A 23,571-nucleotide genomic window follows, 5' to 3' on the forward strand; every position below is an offset into this window, starting at 1 on the left:
ATTTCAGGATTGTGGAGGAGGAAGAGAAGTTCAGGAAGCAATGGGAAGAAGACTGGGGCTCAAAGGAACAGCTGCGGTCACCTAAAACCATCACCGCCGAGGTGCACCCAATACCCCTTCGCAAGCCAAAGTGTATGTATCATGTGCTGGCGGGGAGAGGGCTTCCTCCAGGGCCCTGGGGGTGTCTTGACAAAAGTACAGGTATCGCTACACCTACCACCAGCTGCCCAGGCCAGTCGGCCATGGCTGTCTTCACGGAGGGGCAGCCATGTGCAGGGGCTGTCTGCCAGGGTGTTGGGATGGGTGGAGTCTGCCTGCCCACCTTGTCCTGGGGCCTGCTGCCACGCTCTGCCCCATGACACAGATTCCAGTATGTGCCCTTGGACCTCTGAAGAGGGACTAGAGAGCGGTGGAAGCAGGAACTGCTCAGGGATGATCATCTTCATATGTCAGGTGTCACGTCCTCTTTTTGCTGGGTTCTAAACTGGGGCTGTGGTGAAAGAGCGGTAAGAAAGAGGGGAAGGGATTCACGTGAGAGAAGGACTCTGTGATCCACGGATGATGGGTAGCCATGGGAGGAGCTTCCTGGGAACACCCCTACCTCCTGTACCTCTGTGCGTGGACCGCAGTCACTCCCCTCCGAGGGTGGAGTTGGGGAGAGAACTGTGCAACCCTCCGAAGCACCAAGCTTCAGCCATCCTGGGGCGTCAGCAACCTCTACCCTTCCCATCTTTCCTCATCTGTCTTCTGATCCCACGTCCACTTTGAGTCCAGGCCCCCACCAACTGCTCGCCTGTCCACCTGCTGTCCACCTCAGCTCCCAGGATGTCACGTCTCTTCAAGGGGCAGAGGAGGGGGTTCAGTCTCAGTGCTTCACCTGTGGGCTAGTGGTGGGGAGTCAGGAGCAAAGCAGTGTGGGGGCGAGGCAGTCACAGGTCCAGGATTCCCGGTTGGGCCTTTACTCTGACTTTCCAGCTGTTTTGATTTGTACCTGACATGGGGCAGAATCTATTCCAGCTGACTGTGCTCAGCTGACCTGGGATCCTCCAGATATGGAGTTGAGTCTGCATCCAAGAACCGAGGTTCCCCCGCTTCTGCTGTGCAACAGCCATGTGGAATCCTGTGATGGGGTCTGGACAGATGTGGCCCCAACTGTGGGTCACACTGAGCCCTGGAGGGACATCAGCTTGCCAGCACAGGCCACTTGGGTCAACAAGAGGTGCAGGGCCTCTGGAGAGTTCCACGTCACCCCTCCCTAGAGCAGGGCAGACAGCCCCCAGCACATTCCTTGCGGGCACCAGGGCAGGGTCATCTCGGGTCCACTCCCAAGGACCAAGCACGCTGTCATCAGTCACCCTATGACATTTGGTGTTAGTTGAGCTAAATTCTCAGTGAATAATCAGTGTTTTAGACAGGGAGCTAATTTGCTCTTAGGAGTGAATTAGGAGCTTCCAAAGGAGAGGAATCAATTTTAATTGCTTCTTATGAAAGTAATCCTAGTCAATTTAGTACCTTCCTAGAAACTGGATCTGTGCTTCAGAGCAAACACACCCTTTCAGGAACTGTAGAAAATAAAAACCCTCTCTCTAGCTATTTATTCACTGCTTTTAACCCAAATCAATCTTCTTGAATAAAAGGAGCAGGAACTTTCCCTTTGCTCGAGATATAAGTGTTTTCTCAGGGGGACCCGGGAAGCACGTGACTGATGACCAGGGCCTGCCAGCTGAGCTGAAGTGGCTACACCTTCATCCACCTCTGTTTGCATCGGCAGTTTAATTCTGCTTTGCAGATTGGTCAGGAAATATACTAAGTTCTCTGAGCCAGCCCAATTCCTGCCTCTTGCGCATTGCTGGGAGGCTGGAATGCTCTCTTCTTGAGCTGATGGAACTAGGCTGCAGCCTGCCTCTCCCTGACCACTCTTCAGTTTGGGGGACCAGTCAGCTGACTGGTTATTTATCTGACTCAAGTGTCTGCCTATGTGGACCCTGCATTTCTGAACAGACGGGAAAGAGAGAGGAACATCTCTTGCCTGGAACATCTCTTGCCTGGTCATCTTAATGACCCACCCTGATCTTCTCCCTACTCCCTGTCCCAGGGATCTGGCTGCCTACCCATGACTGACCCAGCAGAACCCCAACACCATATGGAGTCCTCAAAGCCAGGACACGCCATCACAGAGGCTCCAAAATAGCTTTCCTTAGCAAAAGCAACAGAGAGCAGAGGGGTATTTAAGGATCCCAGAGCTGGAAGAAGGCTTGAGAGATAAAGAAGTTTAAATAAGAGCTTTCTAGCCATTTCTCCCGATCAAGGATCCCATCTGGTAGCCCCCACCCCATTAGACCCCATGGTTTAGAAGCTGAGTTTAATTTCCTACCAAACTATTAAGTCATCCTTTTGTGTTCATTGTTTCATTAAGTAATCCCTCTCATTAGCAAGAAAGCAAGTGTTTCACTGTGGAGTAAATATAAACAGAGCCCAAAGCAAAGGAACTTATTAATACTTATAACCTTTTCCTTTGATAATGGGAAAGTTCTTCTCATTAATATTTTGAATATTAATAAGCAGCTCATAACAGACTCAAATATTCCAGGGCCCCAGGGAGGCCAGAGTCCGGGTTAGAAACCACTGGAACAGATGGTTTGGTGTTTTCCACATTAGGTCAAAATCCATGTCTTCCTAACTGCTTTTACTCCTTGGTATCTCCTCACCTCCTTAAGATCCCAACTTCCATCTGCTGCCCATCCACACAGTTCTGACATCCCCTGGGGACCCAGAGCTCCCAGGATGATCAGAAGAAGCAGGGAGGATCTGTTCTCCCATTGCAGGCCCTTGGTAAATACTCAGGTGTTCCCGTCATCAGCACCACCCCTCCCGTGTCAACCAAATACCTTGCAAAATCCTTCTCATGCTGCTGTCAGATCAGATTAGCCCAAAAAAGACAGAGAAATGAGAGCTTCTAAGGCTGAAAGTGGTGCCTGCACCGTCCTACAGCAAGAAACCTTTCCTCTGGATTCCTGAGCCCTGTTCCTGCCCCTGACCTCCCAGCTCTCCCACGGAATAAGCTGGTCACAGACCCCCAGGCTCCCCCAGCCACCTCTGGCCCCTTGGTCTTCCGAGTCTCTCTTGGTTCACCAGCTTCCTCCTCTTTTCCTGGGTAGACGATCTGGGCGTGGACCCCGAGTTTGACTCAGCAGATGACTTGGACGGAGGCACGGACAAGCGGGGAGAGCAGGTTTGCAGCCCCTGCTTTGCTCCCTGGCTTTGCTGCTCTGCTTGCCCTGCCTGCTTCTTCCTGCCAAACCTGCACACTCTCAGCTCTGTGGGGCCAGTATGTGGTGGGGACTCCTGAAGTCTGGGAAGCTCCTCCAAGTCCCCGACTTGATCCAAGCACTGCCCACAAAACCTTGAGGAAAAGACTTGTGCCTGGACTGAAATGTTAGCTGGAACCGCTGATTCAAATATTTAATACTCCACAGGCCCAGGTTCCTCCTCTGGTGCCCTGGCCTCTCCCCTAGGGCTCTCTAGACCTCCCCAACATCCAGCAACTAAGAGGGAAGTGCTGGCTCCAGCAGGGGGCTTTCTAGATCCTCTTCCAGAATTCAAGCTGATCAAGTGTGGGTCGTTAAGCCATCACCATTGGCCAGGGAGCTTTAGCCTTGCGATATTAGCCCATCCTTCATGCTGTTGTTGGGGAAGGCAGGGGCTGCGGATCTGGCCTGGATGGGGATATGCTTTTCTGGGGGCAGTTCTTCTGCCCACTGCTGCCTGAGCACCCTTCCCAGGGCTGACACCCTCCCCCCACCCTGCAGGGTCTCCTCTTTCGACATTAAAACCTGAGGACATGGACCACACTGTGAGGCAAGACCATTTTGTCCTGTCTGACAGTCGTTCTAGGCAGAGACCCAGGCTCCCTTTTGTTTTGAGTTGTTTCTTGGATGGAGGGACCCGACTCCGGTTAGGAGAGGCCTTACTCAATGGGGCTTTGTGTTTGCAGACTGTGGCTGTGATGGGGAAAAGCTCATCCTTCTACAAGGGGCTTTGTCTTGGACTTTCTGGCACTGACTTCTGAAGCCAGTGTCCAGGGGGAGGCAGTTGACAGCGGCCCAGTGCCTGGGAATCGGGCCGTTTCTCGGGTTGTCTTGGGCCTGCTTTACAACCTGGGTGAGGCCAGGTAAGTGGAGAGTCAGGCAGAGGGTGTGGTTCAGCTGTTGGATTTGCCGGGGCTGCTTTCAGCTCACAAAGCCACACGTTCCTTGGGAACCAGCTCCCGGCTGCTGCCTGTGGATGCCCTAGTTAAGCTGATCTGCATCTCATCACTTTGTTCTCTGTGTTCTTATAGCCTTTGGCTGGTTTTATCGATACGATGGCAAATTCCCAACCATCCGGAAGGTAGGCCAGGACTGAGTGCTGTTGGCAGCTGCGTTTGCTGTGGGTTTTGACCTTTCCATTGTTTCTTTTCCTGTTGCCTCTCAACAGTGTGACCGCCTGTTTCCTGGGGGGGGCTAACCCCCTCTGTGCCTCTCTGATGCCGATTGTCACAGGACAGGACGCTCTCACAGGGGCACCGTGGGGGAAGTACTCACAGGTGGAGACCTTCCCAGGTACCATCAGGCTCTGCTAGGTCAGCACCAGGCCCACTGGGCACGGGGCAGGGCAGAGCCATGGCAGGAATCTTCTGCTTTGTTTCTCTGTCAAGTAGAACCAGAGGCTAAGAGCAGAAGCCAAGGTCAGAGAGAGTGAAAAATCCAATTGGGTGCATGCAGGACAGGTTATGAGGCTGACTGCACCAGACACAGACTGGCTCCAGGGTGGGGATTTTTCTGCCTCAGGCTGGATTCAAAGCCGCACCAATCCTAGCTCTATCCTAGAAATTTCCCTGCATGTGCCCAGGATAATGCATTTTTCTGGCCTCTGGGGCCTTGAGTTTTCTCTCTAAATCTTATTCCTATATCTCCAGACCCCATAAAGCTCCCTCTTTTTTTTTTTTCCTAAGCCACTTTGGCATTTGATTATGAAAATGCTGCTGTTAATATTTGTAGATTGGACATTCAGAATGACTTGGTATTTGGAAATCAGGCATCAGCATAAATCTGGGTGAACTAATTTAGGTGTTATCATTAGACTGGCTCTTTCTGGCAGGATGTCAGTTCCCCAGAAACCAAAGCACTGGCAGCTGGGTGACCTTGATGATATGTAACATCTCCCTGTCTGGAAAATGGGAATATCTGATGTGCTGGAAACAACCACCCTCTTCCTGTAACATGGTACTGTTAAGATAATAGATGGCAGTATTACTCTTGACAGGGGTAAATGTCTTTACGTTAGGAGCACAGATAATGATGTGTATGGCACTGAATAAGCACAACAGAGCGTCTCAGGGGATCCCTTTCTACACTGCCCCTCTCTCAGAAAGGTCTTGGTCTCATGGGCTGTCCTTTTCATCTTACAGGCTGACTCTAAGGCTTATGATATTTCACTGGGTTCAATTTCTAATTCTTCTCTATATACATACTGTCTCTACTAGACAGATAACACACACACGTGCACACACACATACACACATGCCCCCTCCACAGAGGATTTTACTTGAAAAAATAATAAGAGGAGATTTACAGGTAAATTCTTTTCCAAGCACTAATAACTAGGTAAATCTAAAGGAACTACTGTCTCCTTCACACACACCTCCCATCAGAAATCGCAACACTTGAGGATCGCTGTTGGTAAAGAAGAAAGCCTGCTTTCCTCTACTCAGTAGTCTAGTCATACCAGAAATCACTTGTGTTTTGGTTTTCATTTCATTTCCAAAAGAGAGAAAAATTACGTGAAGGTAGAAGCAAGAGCATCCCCCACCCCCATCTGCCTGTCCTCTCGGTCTGGACCAGAAGGAACATTTGCAGTGAATTTAACTGACCGCTAAAGGACAACAGAATTATGTCCCTCATGCTGACTCTGAAAATCCACTGACATTTTTTTCTAGAGTTATATAAGATGCTTTGTCTCCAAGCAGCTAGAACCAAGTCCCCAGGTATTACAAGTGGCCTTTGATGGCCGTGATCAGCAATGCACAAAATTCCCCTTATTTGAAAAGATTCAGAGTTTTCCTGGGCCCCCTGGGGCTCAAGAAGCCCAGGCATGTGGCCTCACAAAGTCTATTCCAGTGCCTGAAGGCTTTGTGGTCCTGACTGAGTCCTTTCCTCAGGACTGCTTGAGTAAATTATGCAGACCAACCCTCCTGGTAGGAGCCTGCCATCTGGCAAGAGAGGCAGATTCACACACAGCTAAGTAACCCATACGGAGAAGGCTACTACTATGAGATCACTATGCAACGCTATGGGCCAGCTTGCCTTTCTGCATCAGTAAGCAGGTGCTCTTTTCTTGGAGATGGGACAGAAACTGTCACAGCTCCCTCCCCATCCAGGAGCCCTAGCCCTAAAATCTTAACACTGGTTTTTTTGTTTGTTTGTTTTTTGTTTTTAAAGCAGTAGAATGGCCATGCCTATTATGATGGTCCCTGTGGGAGGTCATGCCCTTCGTCTAGCAAGCTGCCATTGGGCAGAATGGTTCTGACTCCTCCTGAGGAGTTGTCTGAATCCATAACACGAGGGTAGAGAGTCATCTATCAACTGAGCCAAGAGTCTAGTGAATAAGGTGAGAAGGAACCAAGCAGGGCTCTGAAGCAGTGAAAACCATTTTCTCAAGTGGCTCATAGACTGCTCTGAGAGTGGGCCCCCCATCTGCTAGATGGGGGACCATCTCCAAAGCACCTGTGCACAGAGGTGGTTGTTGTCTTTAGGAAGGGAGACAGAATGACTCCGTCACAGGTCCATAATGATCCATCAGGCCCCTCTAGCTGTGAACAAAGTTATGTGTCCATTGCTGGGAAACTCAATTTCTCATTCCTGGCCTTGAATGATGGGATGATTCAGGAGTTCTGAGAGCAGGCCCCACCCAGGAAGGCCTGGGAGGGTGGGAGCGAGTTCAGCGAACGTGCGGGTTTCCTCCTTCCCCGTTTCCTGGCCCCTGTCCTCCATGCTGTACGAGGGGCCGACATGCCCTCCTGCCATGCTCCCCTTGCCCCAGCTCATCAGGTTGCAGTGGGGAAACTGTGGGACCTGGAAGACTCTAGTCCAAATTCTGGCACCACCACTTGCTAGATGTTTGACACCAGGCAAGGGACTTCACCTTCATCAAGAGAAGGGAGATTGAACCTGGGTCTTCTGCATTGCAGGCAGATTCTTTACCATCTGAGCCACCAGGGAAGTCCCATGGATGGGATAAGCAGTGTAAACCTCTTGGCACACAGGCAGTCCATAAGTCTTAATTCTCTTCGTTCTTTACTCCTTGGCTTCCCTGCAAGCCCATGGGAGAAGCAGCCAGGAAAGCAGACTTTGTGGGCTAATTCAAACAGGAAAAAGAAGTCCATTTGCCCTCCATCTCTGCACCCCCCCACCCCCCACCGCCTGCCCTGAGTCCTCTGGAACCCTGAGGGCCATCCTTCCTACCTGCCCCTCCACACCAACTCCCAGTCCTGTAGTTTCTCCCTAGTCCACCTAGTTCAGAGGAAACAGTGGGTTTGGACTCTGCAGGAGGAAAAGGTCCGGAGTTAAAGCAGCAGGACAAAATTGATGTCCTTGGCTCTGGGCTTCCAGGTCTGAGGCTGCCCCCTTCTCCTTTAGCTCAGGACAGAGGATCTCTGTAAATGAGGCTTAGCCAGCTGTCTCAGACTTTCTCTAGAATCTGCCAGGATGCATCTGTGGTGTCTGAACATCCAGATAATGGAGAAGGCTTATGCCCAGACACTGGGAAATAAATACAGTGCCTTTTTAAAATACAGCACTTGGAAGCTTACAAAGTGCTTTCATAGATGTTTCATTGGCTCTAGATGGCAAACCTGTGTTTCCCCCATTTTGAAGGTGAGATAAACCAGGCCCAGAGAGGTTAAGGAGCTTAACCAAGGTCACACAGCTTGTTAGTGAACCAGTAAGCTAGTTCCTCTGACTGGCACAGGAAGTGTGTCTTGCTCTGTGATGGGTAGCAGCATCCTGCCTGTTCTAAACCCGAAGCCCAGTGCCGAGTGTGACTGAGCAGACCGAGGAGAGGGACTCATGGCGGGGAGGTGCCTGCTGTTGTCTGAATGCCCTGTTTGCTGTGCCGTGCCAGTGTCAACACTGCTTTGTAACCCTTGTATAAACAATGCCACATCTGCTCAGAAAGGAAAGGATAAGAAGAAAGCCAAGTATGATAGCCTTCAGGAGTTGAGAAAGAATAAGAAGGAACTGGAGTTTGAGCAGAAGCTTTACAAAGAGAAAGAGGAAATGCTGGAGAAGGAAAAGCAACTGAAGATCAACCGGCTAGCCCAGGAGGTATGATGTGTCCTGCTCCCAGGCCAGGGAACATCCCTGGGACAGTTTGGTTGGTCCCCACCATGCTTTCGGGGAACCAGCTAGAGTAGCTGTTCCCAGATGGAGTCTGAGGATGGAGTGAGCCCAGCCCCCTCCCCAGGCTGGAGGGTGAAATCTTCCCACCTCCCCAGCACGAGACTAGCTTCTGGCTAAGGTGTGTATGCTTGGGATCGAGACTCACCTCCTTGCTCAGGAGTTGGCCTCTCTGCCCAGACTGTGGGTCTCAGGTTGGTCTCCATGCACATGCTTAAAGGTCTGTGTCTGTCCTCAATCCCCACCCCCACAGACTGAGCACAAGGCTAGGCCTCTCCTCCTTGGTATGGCCGTAAGGCTGGCCTCCCTGCTCAGGGTTTGAGTCTGAGGCTAACCCTTCTGCCCAGACTGTAGATCTGATGTTAGCCTTCTACTCACCTGTCATTAGATCTGGGTCAGTTTGAGCTCCCTGCCCACCCCGCCCCCGCCATCACCAACTCAGGTTATGTTTCTCTTTAAGGCTTCTGAGAATCAGAATGCCAAGCTGATTAGATTACAAAACCAGAGAAATCCTGGAAAATGTGAGATGCATTAGATTTGACATTAGAACAAATTAGCTACAGAATTAAAGATAACATTGCGCTTGTGCTCCTGAGGACAAGGCAGCCTGGAATGAAGGGATAAAGAAACAAACAGTAAAGCTGGACTCTTGGAATGTGCCTACAAAAGGACCGTTTTTGGAAAATCCTAAGAGCCTCAGAGTTTGTGGGAATCCTAAAGACAGCTAATCCCATGCAAGGCATATGCCCCTTCTCGAATTCTGCCTACACCTGCTGTAAGCTAACACCCCAACCCCTCTCTCTCTTATTTCCCCTCCACTGGGGCCAGGTGGAACAAGCCTGGGGCTTTTTCTAGGTAGTTGACACATTCAGCAGTACTCTGGGTTTTTAAAGAAGTGCTTTGAACTGTTGACTTGAGTGTGCCACCCATGTGTAACTCAGTGTGCCCTCTGTCCTCTCCATTTTGCTCTGGCCTTGGGTCCCAGGTATCTGAGACAGAGCGGGAAGACCTTGAGGAGTCGGAAAAGATTCAGTATTGGGTGGAAAGGCTCTGTCAGACACGCCTTGAGCAGATTTCCTCTGCTGATAATGAGATTTCAGAGGTAACAGAGCCCTTCCCGGAGCCCTTCTGTCTAGTAGGCCCTCCTGCTGCCTTTGGAACCCCCCACCCTGGGGACAGCGGGAGGCAGCCTGGCCACTGACAAGCTTCACCCTCCAGGGCCGCTGACCAGCCCGCTCCATGCTCCCCTCTTGAGGAGGGAGGTGTGTCTGTATTTCTGGGCTTATTTCCAGAGTGACCTCTAAGTCCCAGCCCATCAGAAATGCTCAGTTAGGCCTGCTGTCCTGGCATAATTATTAGTGTACGTTTCCCTGTCATGTGCATTCCAGTTTAGATGATGAATTATATGGTTGCCTTTTCATCACTCCCATGGGTTTGGGTACCCCCTACTGGCCGCCTGGTATGGGATCAGCTGGGTACCCAAGTGGCAGAGAATTGACTGCCCCTCCGCTTCCAAGGTTCGGGTTTGAGGGTGGTGGGTCTCCAGCAGCAAGAGAAACAGATGAGCATTAGACTCAGTGTATCGTGAAGTGGGGCGCACCTCAGTGACAGAACTTCCTTGCCACCCCCAGATGACCACAGCGCCCCCCCCTCCCCTGCCCTCTGTGTCTCCCCTGGCCCCGCCCCTGAGACGCTTCGCAGGCGGCCTGCACCTGCACACCACTGACCTGGATGACATCCCCTTGGACATGTTCTACTATCCCCCCAAGAGTGCGTCTGCCTTGCCTGTGATGCCTCACCCTCCACCCTCCAACCCACCCTCCAAGGTCCCCGCGCCCCCTGTCCTGCCCTCATCGGGCCGCGTGAGTGCCTCTTCCTCACCCTGGGTGCAGCGCACTCCACCCCCCATTCCCATCCCTCCCCCGCCCTCCATCCCCACCCAAGACCTCACTCCCACCCGCCCACTGCCCTCGGCACTGGAAGAAGCACTGGGCAACCACCCCTTCCGCGCTGGGGAGACAGGCAATCCAGCAGAGGACTGGGAGGCCAAGAACCACAGTGGGAAGCCTGCCAACTCTCCTGTCCCTGATCGGAGCTTCCCACCCACCCAGAAGGTACTGCCTCTGTTCCGCATGCGATGCAGGGAAGCAGGAAGAGTGGGCCGGGCTGCTGTTTCCTACGCCCTCTGCTCCTGTGAGTGCAGACGGGAGGAAACATCACCCCAGCCCCTTTTCCAGGCACTGGCTCCCCAGCCTGCAGTTGTGGATTTCCTGCATGTCTGTGGCTTCTGCTGATTCTGCAGTGCTGCATGGTATGGTGAATTGCCTGTGATACTTGGGGTGAGCAACAGTGTATCAGTGTTGATTGTTCTCTCTGCTCCTCTTGGCTAGTACCGATGGTAACCTTCACTGTAGCACTTGCAAGGTTGTGTTAATGAAGAGCCAGAGCTCTATTTATATGCCAGGTAGTCCTTTCTTGTTATTAGCTCAGGAAGCCTTGAATGTGGTGAATGAATCCTCTGTTTAACAGGGGAGCGGTATTAGGCTCTGTAAATGAGGTGATAACACCGTCAGTCCACTGAAGTATTAAGACATTACCAAGCCTTTTTCTATGACACTAGCCAACTATATTAGCTTGAAGCATAATACCCAGAAATTTCTGGCCAACTGCCAGCTACGGAAAAAAATGACAATGGATAGCTCCTAGAAAGCTCCAAATTTGCAGCTAAAAGATTAGGGCCCTTTTTCTTGGATGTCAGCAGGCAGAACAGTGATCTTTCTCAAAAAGACATATTCCTCATTAATTGTTCTTTAGCCAAAGACTAAGAGGCAATCCACAGTGAAGACACAGAGCTTTGATCCCTGAGAGGGAAAAACGAAATAGTTCTCTGCTCCAGTAGCTGTAAGGGAAGACTTGAGTCAGAACTACAGCAACTCATGTCGACTAAGAGTGGGGTTTGAGGGCAGGGTAGTCAGTAGTACCTGATCAGCTATTTTTATTAGCCTTTGCTGCATGGGTTTGGGTTCCTGCATGAAGTGCAGACTAAGCATCTCAGAGCATCCGGGAGTGCTTGGAGAAAGGAATTTGGGAACGAAGAAAGTGCCAGATGCTGACAAGGCTGCAACTGCCAGCAGGGGGCTCTCAGAGGCACTCCCAGTGGGGTCCTGAGCCCTGAGCCCTGAGCCCTGACAGAAGTCTGGCATTCCCAGGATGTCTTGCCCCCAGGCCCAGCCAGAGCAGGTTTGCAGGGGGCTGAGTGCGTCTGGCACAGAAGCCAACATCCTTCTTGAGGGGGCCACCCACCCAGATGGGCAGCAGCTTCTCCTCCATGTATTCAGCTCAGTAATCAGCTGAGCACCTTCCCTGTGCTTCTGTGTTGGGGCCGTGGCGGCAGGGTGCGGGGAGCAGAGCTGAAGACTGCACAGAGACAGTTGGCACAGTTGTGCTCTCCAGGACCCAGCTAAAGGATTAACAGCTGACCAGGCGGGAATCAGCTATAGCAGCAGCACAGGCTAGGTGCTATGGGAGGGATTCATTCTAATGGAAGGTTGACGGCACCTCTTTAGAGCTAAGCCTTGGGGGATAGTGATACATGTAGGATGGGAGAAGGCTATTGCAGGTGCCATGGACGTAGCAATGACGAGAAGGAGCTACCCAGGTTTGGATCCTGGCTCAGTCACTGGCTCTATGACTTTGGGCATGCACTGCCTCATCTGTCTGAGCCTGAGTTTTCTCATCTGTAAAATGGGAATGCTAACGGCATCTACTTATTACGAGAATCAAATGAATTAACACATGAACTCATTCTAAGTTAATACTTGGAGCACATAGAAGGCGCTCAATAGACATTACCTGTGATCAGTGACAGATCAGGATACAAGAAAATTTGAGTGAAGCTGCGAACAGGAGGTCAGAGGTAAACTGCAGCCTTCTGAGTCAGGGTCAAGATTCAAAGCCAGGTCCCACTTTCTTGGATTCCTCCAGTCATCATGAAGTTTCCCACTGTTAGTTCCTGATCAGAGCAGAGAGAAAATTAAAAGCTCCCCCCACACAAGGAGCCTCTGAAGAACTGGACCCTAAATGCCTTAAGGGACATAAAAGCCGCGAAGGTTGGGGGTGAGCTGTCTCGGTGAGCTTCATCTCTCCTGCATCAGCACTTGGGTCCATGCACCACTGACCCTGCCCATCCTCCTCCTCCCTGCATGCCCAGGCGAGGGTCACCAGTGCTGCAGTAGGACGTGTGGCATCACACGTCTGCACAGTCAGCCCTGCCCCCAGCAGGTCTCGGGTGGTGGAAACAAACACGCGTGTCCGCCGCACAGGCACCTGCCAGGGGAAGGTTTCCAGGGCACTGTCTGCCCCCAGTCCCATGCGCCCACTTACGTACCAAGTCCTTCATTTACTCATGTAACTTGTTTAGTGACTCCTACTCTATGCCAGACGCTGTGCTGGGCACTGAGAGCCAGCACAAGATGGACAGCCCAGTCCTGAGTCTGGTGGGAGGACAGCCAAGTCAGCAGGAAATGCCCGTGCACCATGACAGATGAGGGAAATGCAGGAGGGGTGGGGAGGAAAAGCTCAAGGAATGGTCCCCAAAGGTGGTGACATCCAAGCCGACACCTGGGCAGGTAAAGCAGGAGGCAAGAGCATGTGCAAAAGCCTCGGGGCAAGGAAGCCGAGCGCTTTGGAGGCTCAATCTAGTCAGCGTGAGGAGGGCAAGGAGTGAGGGATGAGATTGCCAAGGAAGGTAGAGAAGCCCCTGGGGGCTGATCCAAGGAGCTTGGTAGTCAATGAGGACCCGTGAAGGGTTCGAGGCAGGGCTGTGACCCGATTTGTCTTGCCCAAGATGATCAAGTGGGTCAGAGCCAAGAAGACATGCTGCATCAGCTCTCCTGATGCTGTGCTTACTGGTCCGCCCTCCCAGCCCCCGCCTCCAGGGCCTCTGTGCCCACCCACCAGGAGCAGCAGACCTGCGTGTGCAGTCTGGGGACTGCAGCTGCCTCCTTAGAAAGAGAAAGGGATGGATGGCACCCGTGGCCACTGAGGGGGAGCCTTGAAAGTATCCTCTAGGTGACAGTGCCTGCTGGCGCCCCCACAACAGGCTCCAGCTCAAGTCCCTGATTCCTCGGAACCACCCAAACGTTTCTGTAGCCTCAGGACACACTGTGGCCGATGGACTTCTTGTCCCTCTGCTGAAGGTCACACACCTAGGACATCCCACAGGGCGAATGGGCCAGGCTGGCTCAGTGCATGGTGTGAATTTGCCTTTGTGTCAAAGTGCCGTGGTTGGCTTGGGTCGCCCATCTCATGACCTCACATGGGCCTCTCTTTAAACTAACCCCTGTAGACATTCTGCCCAAGCCCACAGCCTCCACGAGGCCCTGGCGTGTCCACCATCTCCAAGCCTGTCATGGTCCACCAGGAGTCCAACTATGTCTACAGGCCACCTGTGAAATCCGAGGTCCTGGTAAGCCCCTCAGGTCCCCTGCAAAGCTGCTTCAGAGGAGTGGACATGGGCTGTCTCCCCTGGCTGCTGCTGCTGCCTCTAGAGGAAAAGCGAGGTGGGATTCAAACTCACATCAGTGTTTGTAATAACTCTTTGTAAGGCTAATAACCTTCTCATTAGCCAGGCGGTGAATCCATGTGGGTATAGGTGGGTGTTGCCACAACCAGTGAAATTCCTGTTCCTCACTTGATCAAACGGCCTAGAGCGCCATCTCAAAGTAAAAATAATAACAGGACTGATTATTATCAGCCTCCATGTGTCAGGCCCCATTTAATCCTCTCAATAATCCAGTGAGATGGTTCCTTTGCTACCCCTGTTCAACACTTGAGGAAACTGAGGCTTAGAGAGGTTAAGTAGGTTGTCCAAGGCAGAGCCAAGTCTGACTATTTATTCCAGTCTTTCAGACTCCAAAGCCCAAGTTCTTATCTCCATGCCATTTTGTCAAAACCTTCAGCAATTCCAGTTGCTCTGGCCTGAGCCCCTAAGGCCTATGGTGGGTCACCCTCAGATGGGGCAGTGAGCAAAGCTGACCCATTTCCCTTCTCCATTTCTCGCCTCACTCCTCACTGGGGCCGGGAGTGTGGGATGTGGTCCTGGGGGGAGGGGGATGGTCTACCCTCCCACTCCCGTCACCTATGACTGAGCAAATTGGGACCGGGTGCACCCCCTCCAGAGGTGCCAGCCATTGACAGGCCTCCCACCCGTGGTGGGAAGAGCCGTGCTAGAGTTTATATTCCCCTCTCAAGGAAAGCCTATCCAAATGTCAGGGTGGGGCCACTTTGATACTTACTTTGAGTTTTAGCTGTCCTCTCAGCTCCCCAAAGAGCGAAAGTTCACTCTCCCGTGACAGCCTGCAGATGCCTCTGCATTGCGTTTTCAGGCTGATGACAAGGGGTGGTATCTGCTTGCCTGGACCTGGTAGCTGCTGTGTCTGGGGGTGTTGAGGCCCCCTCCACCATAAACCAGGCTGCGTCTGTCTGGGGAAGGATGTTGGCCAGGCAGCCCCAGGCTGGCAGGCCCAAGGCCTGGCACCAGGGGGCAGAGGAGACCTATTGGTAGAGTCCAGCATAGATTTTCTTTTTTTCCCCTCTGGCAGCCACAGGAGATGTTGAAGAGGATGGTGGTTTATCAGACAGCGTTCCGACAAGTAAAGGATCCCCGTCGTGTGTCTGTGGACCTTTGCACCTCCTTCTGCCCCTCCCGCTCTGACCTCTCTGGGGGTGCCTGTCAGCTCCAAGGGGGCCCCTAGCACCATCTGCTGGCAGCCTCAGGCCAAAACTGTGTCCCCCATTCCCTGTGGCTCTGGGCAGGGGGTTCTCATATAAGGTGGGAACCCTGGGGTGAGACTCCATGCCCAAGCTGAGAAGGCCGCAGGTCCCTGGGGACTCACCTATTTTGCTGCCGTTTGTTCATAGAGGAGCAGGAAGAGGGAACGCTCAGAGTGTCACAGAGGCCAAGATGGCTGCTTGCTGCAGCCTAGAGAGAAAGCACTGCCTGAGGCATTTCCCTGCCCCTGCCCCTCCTTTCCTTCTCAAGGCAGATCACAGCTTCAACAAACCCCACTTGGCCCCAAACCAGCATCAGGAAGAAAGTGGGGCCCAAGGACCTCTATCTGCAGGGGCACACCTGTGCACGGGGCCCGCAGAAGTCCTTGCTGGTCCCTGAGTGGGTTCAGGCAGGCAACCATTTGTCATCCCACCTCCTGGGGCTTATACCATCAGAGCCAGCCGTTGGTTTAGCCATTGCCGATGAAAGAGCCCAAGATGGAGATCTTACAGCCAACATCCTCGTGTGTGCATGCTCAGACATGCCCGACTCTTTGCCACCCCATGCACTGTAGTAGCCTGCCAGGCTCTGTCCATGGGATTCTCCAGGCGAGAATATTGGAGTGGGTTGCCATTTCCTCCTCCAGGGGATCTTCCCAACCCAGGGTCTGAACCCATGTCTTCTGTGTCTCCTGCATTGACAGCCAAATTCTTTACCACTGAGCTACTCAGGAAGCCCACCAACATGCTCACCAATAGCCGAATATCTGACTACAGGCTGAAACAGACTGCAGGCAGGGAAGGACGGGGAGGTATCAGCTGTACAGTGAGACAGGAGGGCCTTCTAAGGAGGCTGTCCCCAACCCACTGGGCAGTGACAGGTACCCAAGGTGTCCTGTGCCAAGCACTGTTTATAACTACTTTATGTATTTTAACTCTTTTAATCTTTACCAGAACCTAGGAAGTAAGCGCTTATATCATCCCCATTTTGTAGATGCAGAGAGATTGGGAATCATGCCCTTGGTGGCACAGCCAGTGTCAGACCCTGGATTGGAATTTAACCTAAGAGGTCGGGCTCCACAGTCAGGCTCCTAAATCCTCTACCTCCCTCTTGGGCATGAATGTCACCTCTCTGGGTCCCAGTGTCTCCAGTCTGTTGGATGAAGGGCTAACTCCCCCTTCAAGGGCTGACCGGTGCTAGTTGGTTATAGATCTCTCATCTGAATTCATGCAAGGCACAAGTCCTTGCCATCTGGCCTGTGGCTGAGAGCAGATTCTCAGAGGGAGGGAAAGAGGGAGACCCCTGGCCAGCATAGCTCAGTTTTCCAGAAGAAGCAGCCATGGGTAGGCAGAGACCTCTTGGTAGAAGAGAATTGACTCCACGTCCTGCCGTTACCCTTCTTGCCTGTGGATTTGCTGCACCCCTTTCTCTCTCTGCTGCCCTGACACCCACATGCCAGCCTGGGAGTGGCCTCAGAGCTGGGCCGGGCTGGAGACCACCAGGCTCTTTGGGGGTGAGCCTGAGTGATGAAGGCTCATGAGGAGGCAGGGGAGGCAGATGCCCAGGGGCCTGTCTGCTGCTCTCTGGCCCCTGTCTTGTGCCCTGAGCTTGGTTGTTCCATGCTGGGCATGGAGGGGGCTGTGGCTACCCATGATGCCAACCACAAGCCCCAGGGGACTCAGTATGGCCCAGGTGACTGTGTGCTGGGGGATGGCTCCACTCAACAAAGCATGTATGGGCATTGGTCACAGGGCTTCTCCTTTGCACCCACCTTGCCAAGGGGACTGACTGAGGCTTGGGGTGCCCAGCCCCTCAGTCTGTGGACCCTGGGCTTCCACTGCCTGTGCGTGACTCCTGGAAAGACTGTGCTTTCTGATTCTGCTTCTCCTTCTCCCTGCTCATCACTTTATTTCTACTTCTTGGGGATGTTGTCCCCACAGCGCCCACTAAGCCAGGTCCTCTGAACTGAGGGCCTCCCTCCTCCTCCCTTGGCTAGAGTTCTGGGGGAGCCTTGCCTTCTAGATAAGCATGACATGAAGAATGGTGCTGGGTACTGGGCAAGCACAGACACTCCCTTTTCCTCTGGGTGCCTTACGTCCCTTCCCCATGCCCATCATGCTGTAGCTGGTTTCCACAGGAAGACCCCTAAGCTGTATCATCCTTATTTAGGGGCTAGAGCAGTGGGTGGAGAAAAGCCTGGCTTCACCCCCAGAACCTCGACCTGGATTCCAGTGGGCTTGGAGGGACTGAGAAAGGGCTTGAAAGACCTAAAGCTGTGGGCAAGGCAACCTTCAGCAAGGCTGCCCAGACCACCTTGACATCAGCAGGTGCCCCTGCCAGCCACAGATGCCCACCCCTCCAGAACAGTGCAGGGTCCAGGGCTGGGGTCCTTCAAATGCTTCCCAAGCTTCCTGCTTCTCCCAGACATAGATGCTCTGGCTGTTGGGGTGACCAGCCTCCTCCCCACATCCCCCATGCTGGCCACAGCTGCCCCCTTACCCCGCCGCTCTCTCCCTGCCTCCCGCCATTCGCTGTCCTCCTTCACCCTAAGCTTATTTCCTGCAGTGCCCCTGGAGGAGCCCGAAGCCCTTACACTCTCTCTTTGCTTCCAGGATTTCCGGAAATATGAGGAAGGCTTCGACCCCTACTCCATGGTGAGAGATGACTCTCCTCCCCTGGGGAGTAAGCCCAGGAGCAGGGGGCGGGGGGTTGTGGCCTATTTGGTGGCGATGCCTTCTGGGCTCTGAGGGTCCTGGGGATGAGTTAGGGGCTGTGAAGAGCCCCAAGGAGGCTCTTGCCTGTGAAGGCTTCTTTCAAACAGCATTCCACTGTGAAGTGTGTGTGCGTGTGCTTTATAACAATAGTTACACTTGCTGAGCACTAACTGCGTACCAGGCACTGTGCTGGTGACACCTGGCATGCTGTCCCCCAGTCCTCACAACAATCCCAGGGACAAGCCATCTCTGTGTATGGGTGTCCATGGGGCCCCCAGTTGATGACTGATAGGAGTGGGGTGGGCAGGGCCCCCTGGTCCATCCCTTCTCTGGGGCCCAAAGTCCCACAGGTGCCTGGCTTTCGCTCCCACCCCTGCCCCCACCTGCATCCTTCACTCCATCTTCTTCCTCTAGTTCACCCCGGAGCAGATCATGGGGAAGGACGTCCGGCTCCTGCGCATTAAGAAGGTATGGGGCACACGGAGGTTGGGCGGGGACCATGCTTCTCTGTCCCTGCCCCCTCCTGTCTTGGTCCTTTGTTTCTCCTACTCTCAAAGTGACTCCTGGGTGACTTCCCAGATCCCCACTCTCCTCCGCCCCCCTGGGGACACCCCTTCCTCTGGTGGGACCACGTGCCCAGGCCCCACTTGGTGCCCACGTCCCATTTTCTTGCTGATGGCACTGCCCGTCATTGCCCCCCATGACTTCTCCTGCCCTCTCTGTGGCCCCGACAAGAGGGTCCTGGGTGCCCAGGTGCCCACAGTCTGTTGTCTGCTTGGCTCCAAAGGCCTGTTTCCCTCTCATCAGGAGGGAGCTTTAGACCTGGCCCTGGAAGGCGGCGTGGACTCCCCGATCGGGAAGGTGGTTGTCTCCGCTGTTTACGAGGGTGGAGCTGCTGAGCGGCATGGTGAGTGGGGACCAGCCGTGCTCAGGTTTGGGGATGGTGTGATGGTTATACCGGCTCCTCCAGGAAAGCAAACAGCAGCCTGCTGGGAGCGGGCTGACAGCTCTCAGGAATGCTCTCCCCGCTGGATCCATCCACCAGTCCCACATGTTCCCTGCAGGCACATGATGGTGTTGGGATCTGAGAGCAAAGAGCCACGCAGACACCACTCTGCCCTCCAAGGGCTCCCTGTTTAGGGGTGGAAACATCCTCAGAATCACCGAATGCTGACTGTACCAGTGTGGTGTGCTGCAGGCTGGCCAAGGACTGAGAGGGTAGAGGGAAGCTGTGGGAACCCTGAGGGCCTAACCCACTGAGGGAAAGGGGGCAGCCTGGAGGGCTCCCTGCGATGGTGATACCTGAGCTGAGCCTTTAAAGGTAAGTCAATGCTTGCCTTGAGAAGGAGAGAAGGAGCTTTCCAGACAGAGAGGACCACACAAGTAAAGGCAAGAAAGAAACCGCTGAAACTTTACCTGTGCTTTTAACAACAATAAGAGCTAACATCTGTCCAGAACTAGCCTTGCACCAGACGTTATTCTAAGTACCTGCATATAGCCTGTGTCTAAGTATTTCATGTGCATTAACCTGTTTAATCCGTATACAACCCTGAGAGCAGATCCGGTTATCACTCTCATTTCACATCTCAGGAAACTGAGGCACAGGAAGGGTTCAGGGCCTGCAGCCAGTAGAAGTGGAGGCAGCACTTGGACACAACTGTTTGGTCCTTTGCTTTACTGGCCAGCACAAGTGCCACCCAGCTGGGGACCTTCTGCAGCAGATCTTCTTGCTTTGCCTTGATCCTCTTACCAACAAAAAAACAGCCCCTGCTAATGAGTGTAGCCTCTGTGGACCCAGCACAGACTCATGCTTCAAATGATCAGCCCATTCATGTGTCAGTGTCCAAAATGCCACCACTAATGAATTCTTCTTCCAGTCCGGCAGCTTTTCAGTACTCCTGACTCCTTGTGGAGGAATAGATGTCCTTGAAGGAGGAGTCCCTTTACAGGCCAAAGAGGGCTTCCCTGGTAGCTCAGATGGTAAAGAATTTGCCTGCAATGCAGGAGACCAAGGTTTGATCCCTGAGTAGAGAAGATCCTCTGGAGGAGGGCATGGCAACCCACTCCAGTATTCTTGCCTAAGAAATCCCATGAACAGGGGAGCCTGGTGGGCTACAGTCCATGGGGTCACAAAGAGTCGTGCATGACTGAGTAACGAACACACCACACACCCTTGCAGGGAATCCCGGGGTCAGATCCCTTCTCGACAGTGCTAGGCTGGAGTCTCTCCCACAAGCTGAGGTGAGAACAGAGGGCGGTGCAGGCCTGAGGAAGGAGGTGGAGTGATGGCAAGGGGACCTGGCCACGGTGGCAGCCAGGCTTCTGTGAGTTACTAGGGTGAGTCCAGCTCAGCCTCCCATGGCCTTCATGAGCTCACCCCTCACAGCCACACTCTGAGCCTTCATTTCTGCCATAGAAGGGGGTCCTGCTCAATCAGGCAGCTGCCAGGACCCACCTCTCCCCACCCAGCTCACAGCCTCCTCCTCTGCCCTCCTTTCCTGCATCAGATGAGGGAAGGGTTGATGCTCAGCCCCACCTGTCTGCCATGCCTAGCAGGGAAAGAGCACCAGGATGGCTGGGTGACTTCCTGAGCCCTCCCCTCCTTATGAAACCCCAGCCCAAGCACTGTCTTATTGGCCCTGCGGCTCCATCTTGGGTTTGTACAAAATGAAAATGTGAAAGCTGCCTCTTCCCGGACCCACTGTCCAGAAGAAGCTGCTGTCTACAGTTTGGTCCCACACTGCTTGGACATACAAGCAGCTGGTGAAATTCCCCCAGGAGCACATGTGTTTTAAGCCACCACAGCCACCATCTTCAGTAGCACACACCACAGTCTGGTAGGCCTTCGTGTCCACGAGGCTCCTGGGTAAGCTGTGTCAACATAACACAGAATGTTCTGTGGACACCAGGACTGGGAGAAAGTCCTCAAAAAAATAAGAAGAGGCTCTGAAGTTGAAGATGTGTGGGGAAACCACGCATAATCAACTTCTTGGAGAGGCACAATACATATCAGGATACTCAAGCATACTGTATTAGTATATTCAAGGCTCTGACAAGTCCTGCAGCGAGTACTTCCATTTAGTTTATAACTTCAGCCTTTCTCAAACTTATCAGATCATAGGTCCGCTTATCCAGGAACACCTTCAACCACATTCATTCAAGAACTATCTGTTGAATTCCTATTTTGTTTTAGGTATTTCATTAAGCACTGGATACGTGGTGGTGAATCAAAAATACAATCCCTGCCCTTATGGAGCTGCCGGTCTGATAGGGGAGAGCACCAGTCAACAAATAGATATATGATTACAAATTGTGAAGATGCTGTACAGGAAAAGACCAGGAGAATACTATGTTATGAGAGAATAATAGGAAAGATGCACTTGAGATTGAGTGTGGGGAGTGAGTCAGAGAAGACCTCTCAAGGGTTTTATCTCAGACTTGGAACAAATGAGGAAAGAGTGAAGGCAAGTGCTCCAGGTGAAACAGCATGTGAAGGCTCTGAGGCAGGAAAGGACTCGGGCTCGGGGACCTAAAACCAACCAGAACGGCTGAAGCACAGAGAGGGAGGGCTCACAGAAGTAGCTTGTGTTTCTGGTTAACCTCACCGGAAATACAGGTCAGCCTTCCTCTGCAGTCAGAGGGACAAAAGTTGGCTTGGCTGTAATTCATCACTCGTGTCCCAATTCTGCTGAGCTCGGGGGAGGGCGTGTGGATGGGGTGGGAAGGAAGTGCTGCCTTTGAGTAACCTGGTCAATTGTTTCCCGTCATGCTTTCTGAACCTATATGAGCTTTCTGAATCCAAGAGTCAGGCCCTTCTGTGGCCCTACAGTGACGCCCTGTTTTCCACGTACAGCCCAGTTGCATGTCAGCCTTCCTTTCCTGCAGGTGGCATTGTGAAAGGGGATGAGATCATGGCCATCAATGGCAAGATCGTGACAGACTACACCTTGGCTGAGGCTGAGGCCGCCTTGCAGAAAGCCTGGAATCAAGGGGTAAGAACAAACCCCCTCCCTTCTTCCCTCCTTGGTCTGCCTGCCTCAAACCCTGGCCTCTTCAGCCAGACCTTACAGTCAGGGTGCCCCATCCCAGGGCAGATATCCAAGGTCCAGGTAACTCTTGGGTGACACCCACATATCCTCTCTGGCCAGTGATCTTAATCTGACAAAATAGAATTCACAAAGTCAGTTTCTGACCTTGAGTCCAAAAACCAAGGAGCATAAATAGACTTCACCAGACCAGATGTGGCAGCCCACTCAAGAAAAAGACTTAAAGTCTTCATTAAGTACATGCCAAACAGGAATCAAAGAGCGCTTGGGGCTCCCAGAAAGCATTAACAGAAGTAGAGGGCCCAGAATGGAGGAGGGGCTGGTGGCAGTCTGCTCTGGCTCATTAGACACCCTCCTGGGTCAGGACTGCCATGTAAGGTCTCCCAGGCTGTGCACTGCACAATCAGAGGGGGTGCCCTCCTACAGACTACAGTGTGAGTGGTGCCCGCTCATGTTGTGCAGTGCACAACCTGTGCAACTGTATGCAGGCAGCCGAGCCTGAGCTATTAAGTTCAGTGCCGAGGATGCTGGCCAGATGGGCCTGGGACCCCCATGAAGGGATGTGGAGAAGACAAGACTTACGGGTAACATGATGACTGTCTCTGATTATCTGAAGTGCTGCATTAGGGTAGAGGGAACAGAGTGTTTTCTGTGATTTTGAGGGCAGAACCGGATTGGATGGAGGGAGGTCCTGGGGAGAGATTTCAGTTCAATATCAGGAACGATTACATGGTAGAGGGGCCTAATAATATTCCACAAAATTTGTGTTGGATATACCCAAGCCAAGGATGGACAATGAGGAACAAGATAAGGATGGAGGTGATGCGATTGAGGGGATTTAAATGTTAGGAGCAGAAAGAGCCTGAAGTTCCCTAATTGGCTGTGCATCAGAACGACCTAGGGAGTTTGTTGAAAAATGCTGTCTCCCAGGACCTAACCTCAGATTTCTGGGGACCAAGTCCATGAATCTAGAATTTGGAGAAATTTCCTGAGTGATTCTGTGGTTTTTGCCTGACTGTGGTCCACAGATCACCATTTGGGAATCTGGTGTCATTTAAGGACCTGGCAACTCTGGTCTCAGTGGTTCTGAAACCTCAGGGACTGGAAGCTTCCCCAGACCAAAGGATTGCACCATGAGAGTCCTCCCCACCAGGAGGACCTCCAGCCCCACCTGGGCCCACCTTCCCATGGGGAGAAGATCCCAGCTGGCTGGTCCTGGGCCATAGTGCCCAGGCATGGGAACGGAGTGTCAGGGGCAGACACACCGCGACCACTGAGCATGCCCCAGAGTCACACAGCTTCTCCCCACAGGACTGGATCGACCTTGTCGTCGCCGTCTGTCCCCCCAAGGAGTATGACGATGAGCTGTAAGTGTGTGCGGGCTCCTGGCCCACTCTGCTGTCTTCCTCCTCGTCCGGAATCTTGGCCACTTTCTCTCACCCCAGCCCCAGCCCTCTTCCAGCTTGAAGGAATGGCCCAAGCACACAACATCTAGTAATAATTGATCCTAGAAAGCTCCCTGTCTAGAACAAGCCTAGAACAAAGTCACAGTCCCCAAGTACTGCCAGAGCTGTCTGCAAGTCCGTCTTGTTCAAATTCTTCTT

At 52.8% G+C, this 23,571-nt stretch overlaps 1 protein-coding gene across 1 annotated transcript in view; it reads left to right on the forward strand.

The window, feature by feature from the left end:
- Positions 1-23,571, forward strand: part of USH1C (USH1 protein network component harmonin) — a 47,592-nt gene that overhangs the window by 23,250 nt on the left and 771 nt on the right. Inside the window, exons 15-27 of the mRNA XM_052652105.1 lie at positions 8-132; positions 4,340-4,389; positions 8,211-8,363; positions 9,421-9,537; positions 10,067-10,549; positions 13,783-13,902; positions 15,038-15,088; positions 17,820-17,861; positions 18,336-18,389; positions 18,729-18,828; positions 21,807-21,913; positions 22,377-22,379; positions 23,279-23,334. Coding sequence (XP_052508065.1) covers positions 8-132; positions 4,340-4,389; positions 8,211-8,363; positions 9,421-9,537; positions 10,067-10,549; positions 13,783-13,902; positions 15,038-15,088; positions 17,820-17,861; positions 18,336-18,389; positions 18,729-18,828; positions 21,807-21,913; positions 22,377-22,379; positions 23,279-23,334 — 1,461 coding nt within the window. The remainder of the gene's footprint in view (positions 1-7; positions 133-4,339; positions 4,390-8,210; positions 8,364-9,420; positions 9,538-10,066; positions 10,550-13,782; positions 13,903-15,037; positions 15,089-17,819; positions 17,862-18,335; positions 18,390-18,728; positions 18,829-21,806; positions 21,914-22,376; positions 22,380-23,278; positions 23,335-23,571) is intronic.

Source organism: Budorcas taxicolor, chromosome 15 (assembly GCF_023091745.1).
Source record: "Budorcas taxicolor isolate Tak-1 chromosome 15, Takin1.1, whole genome shotgun sequence".
Lineage (NCBI taxonomy): Eukaryota > Metazoa > Chordata > Mammalia > Artiodactyla > Bovidae > Budorcas > Budorcas taxicolor.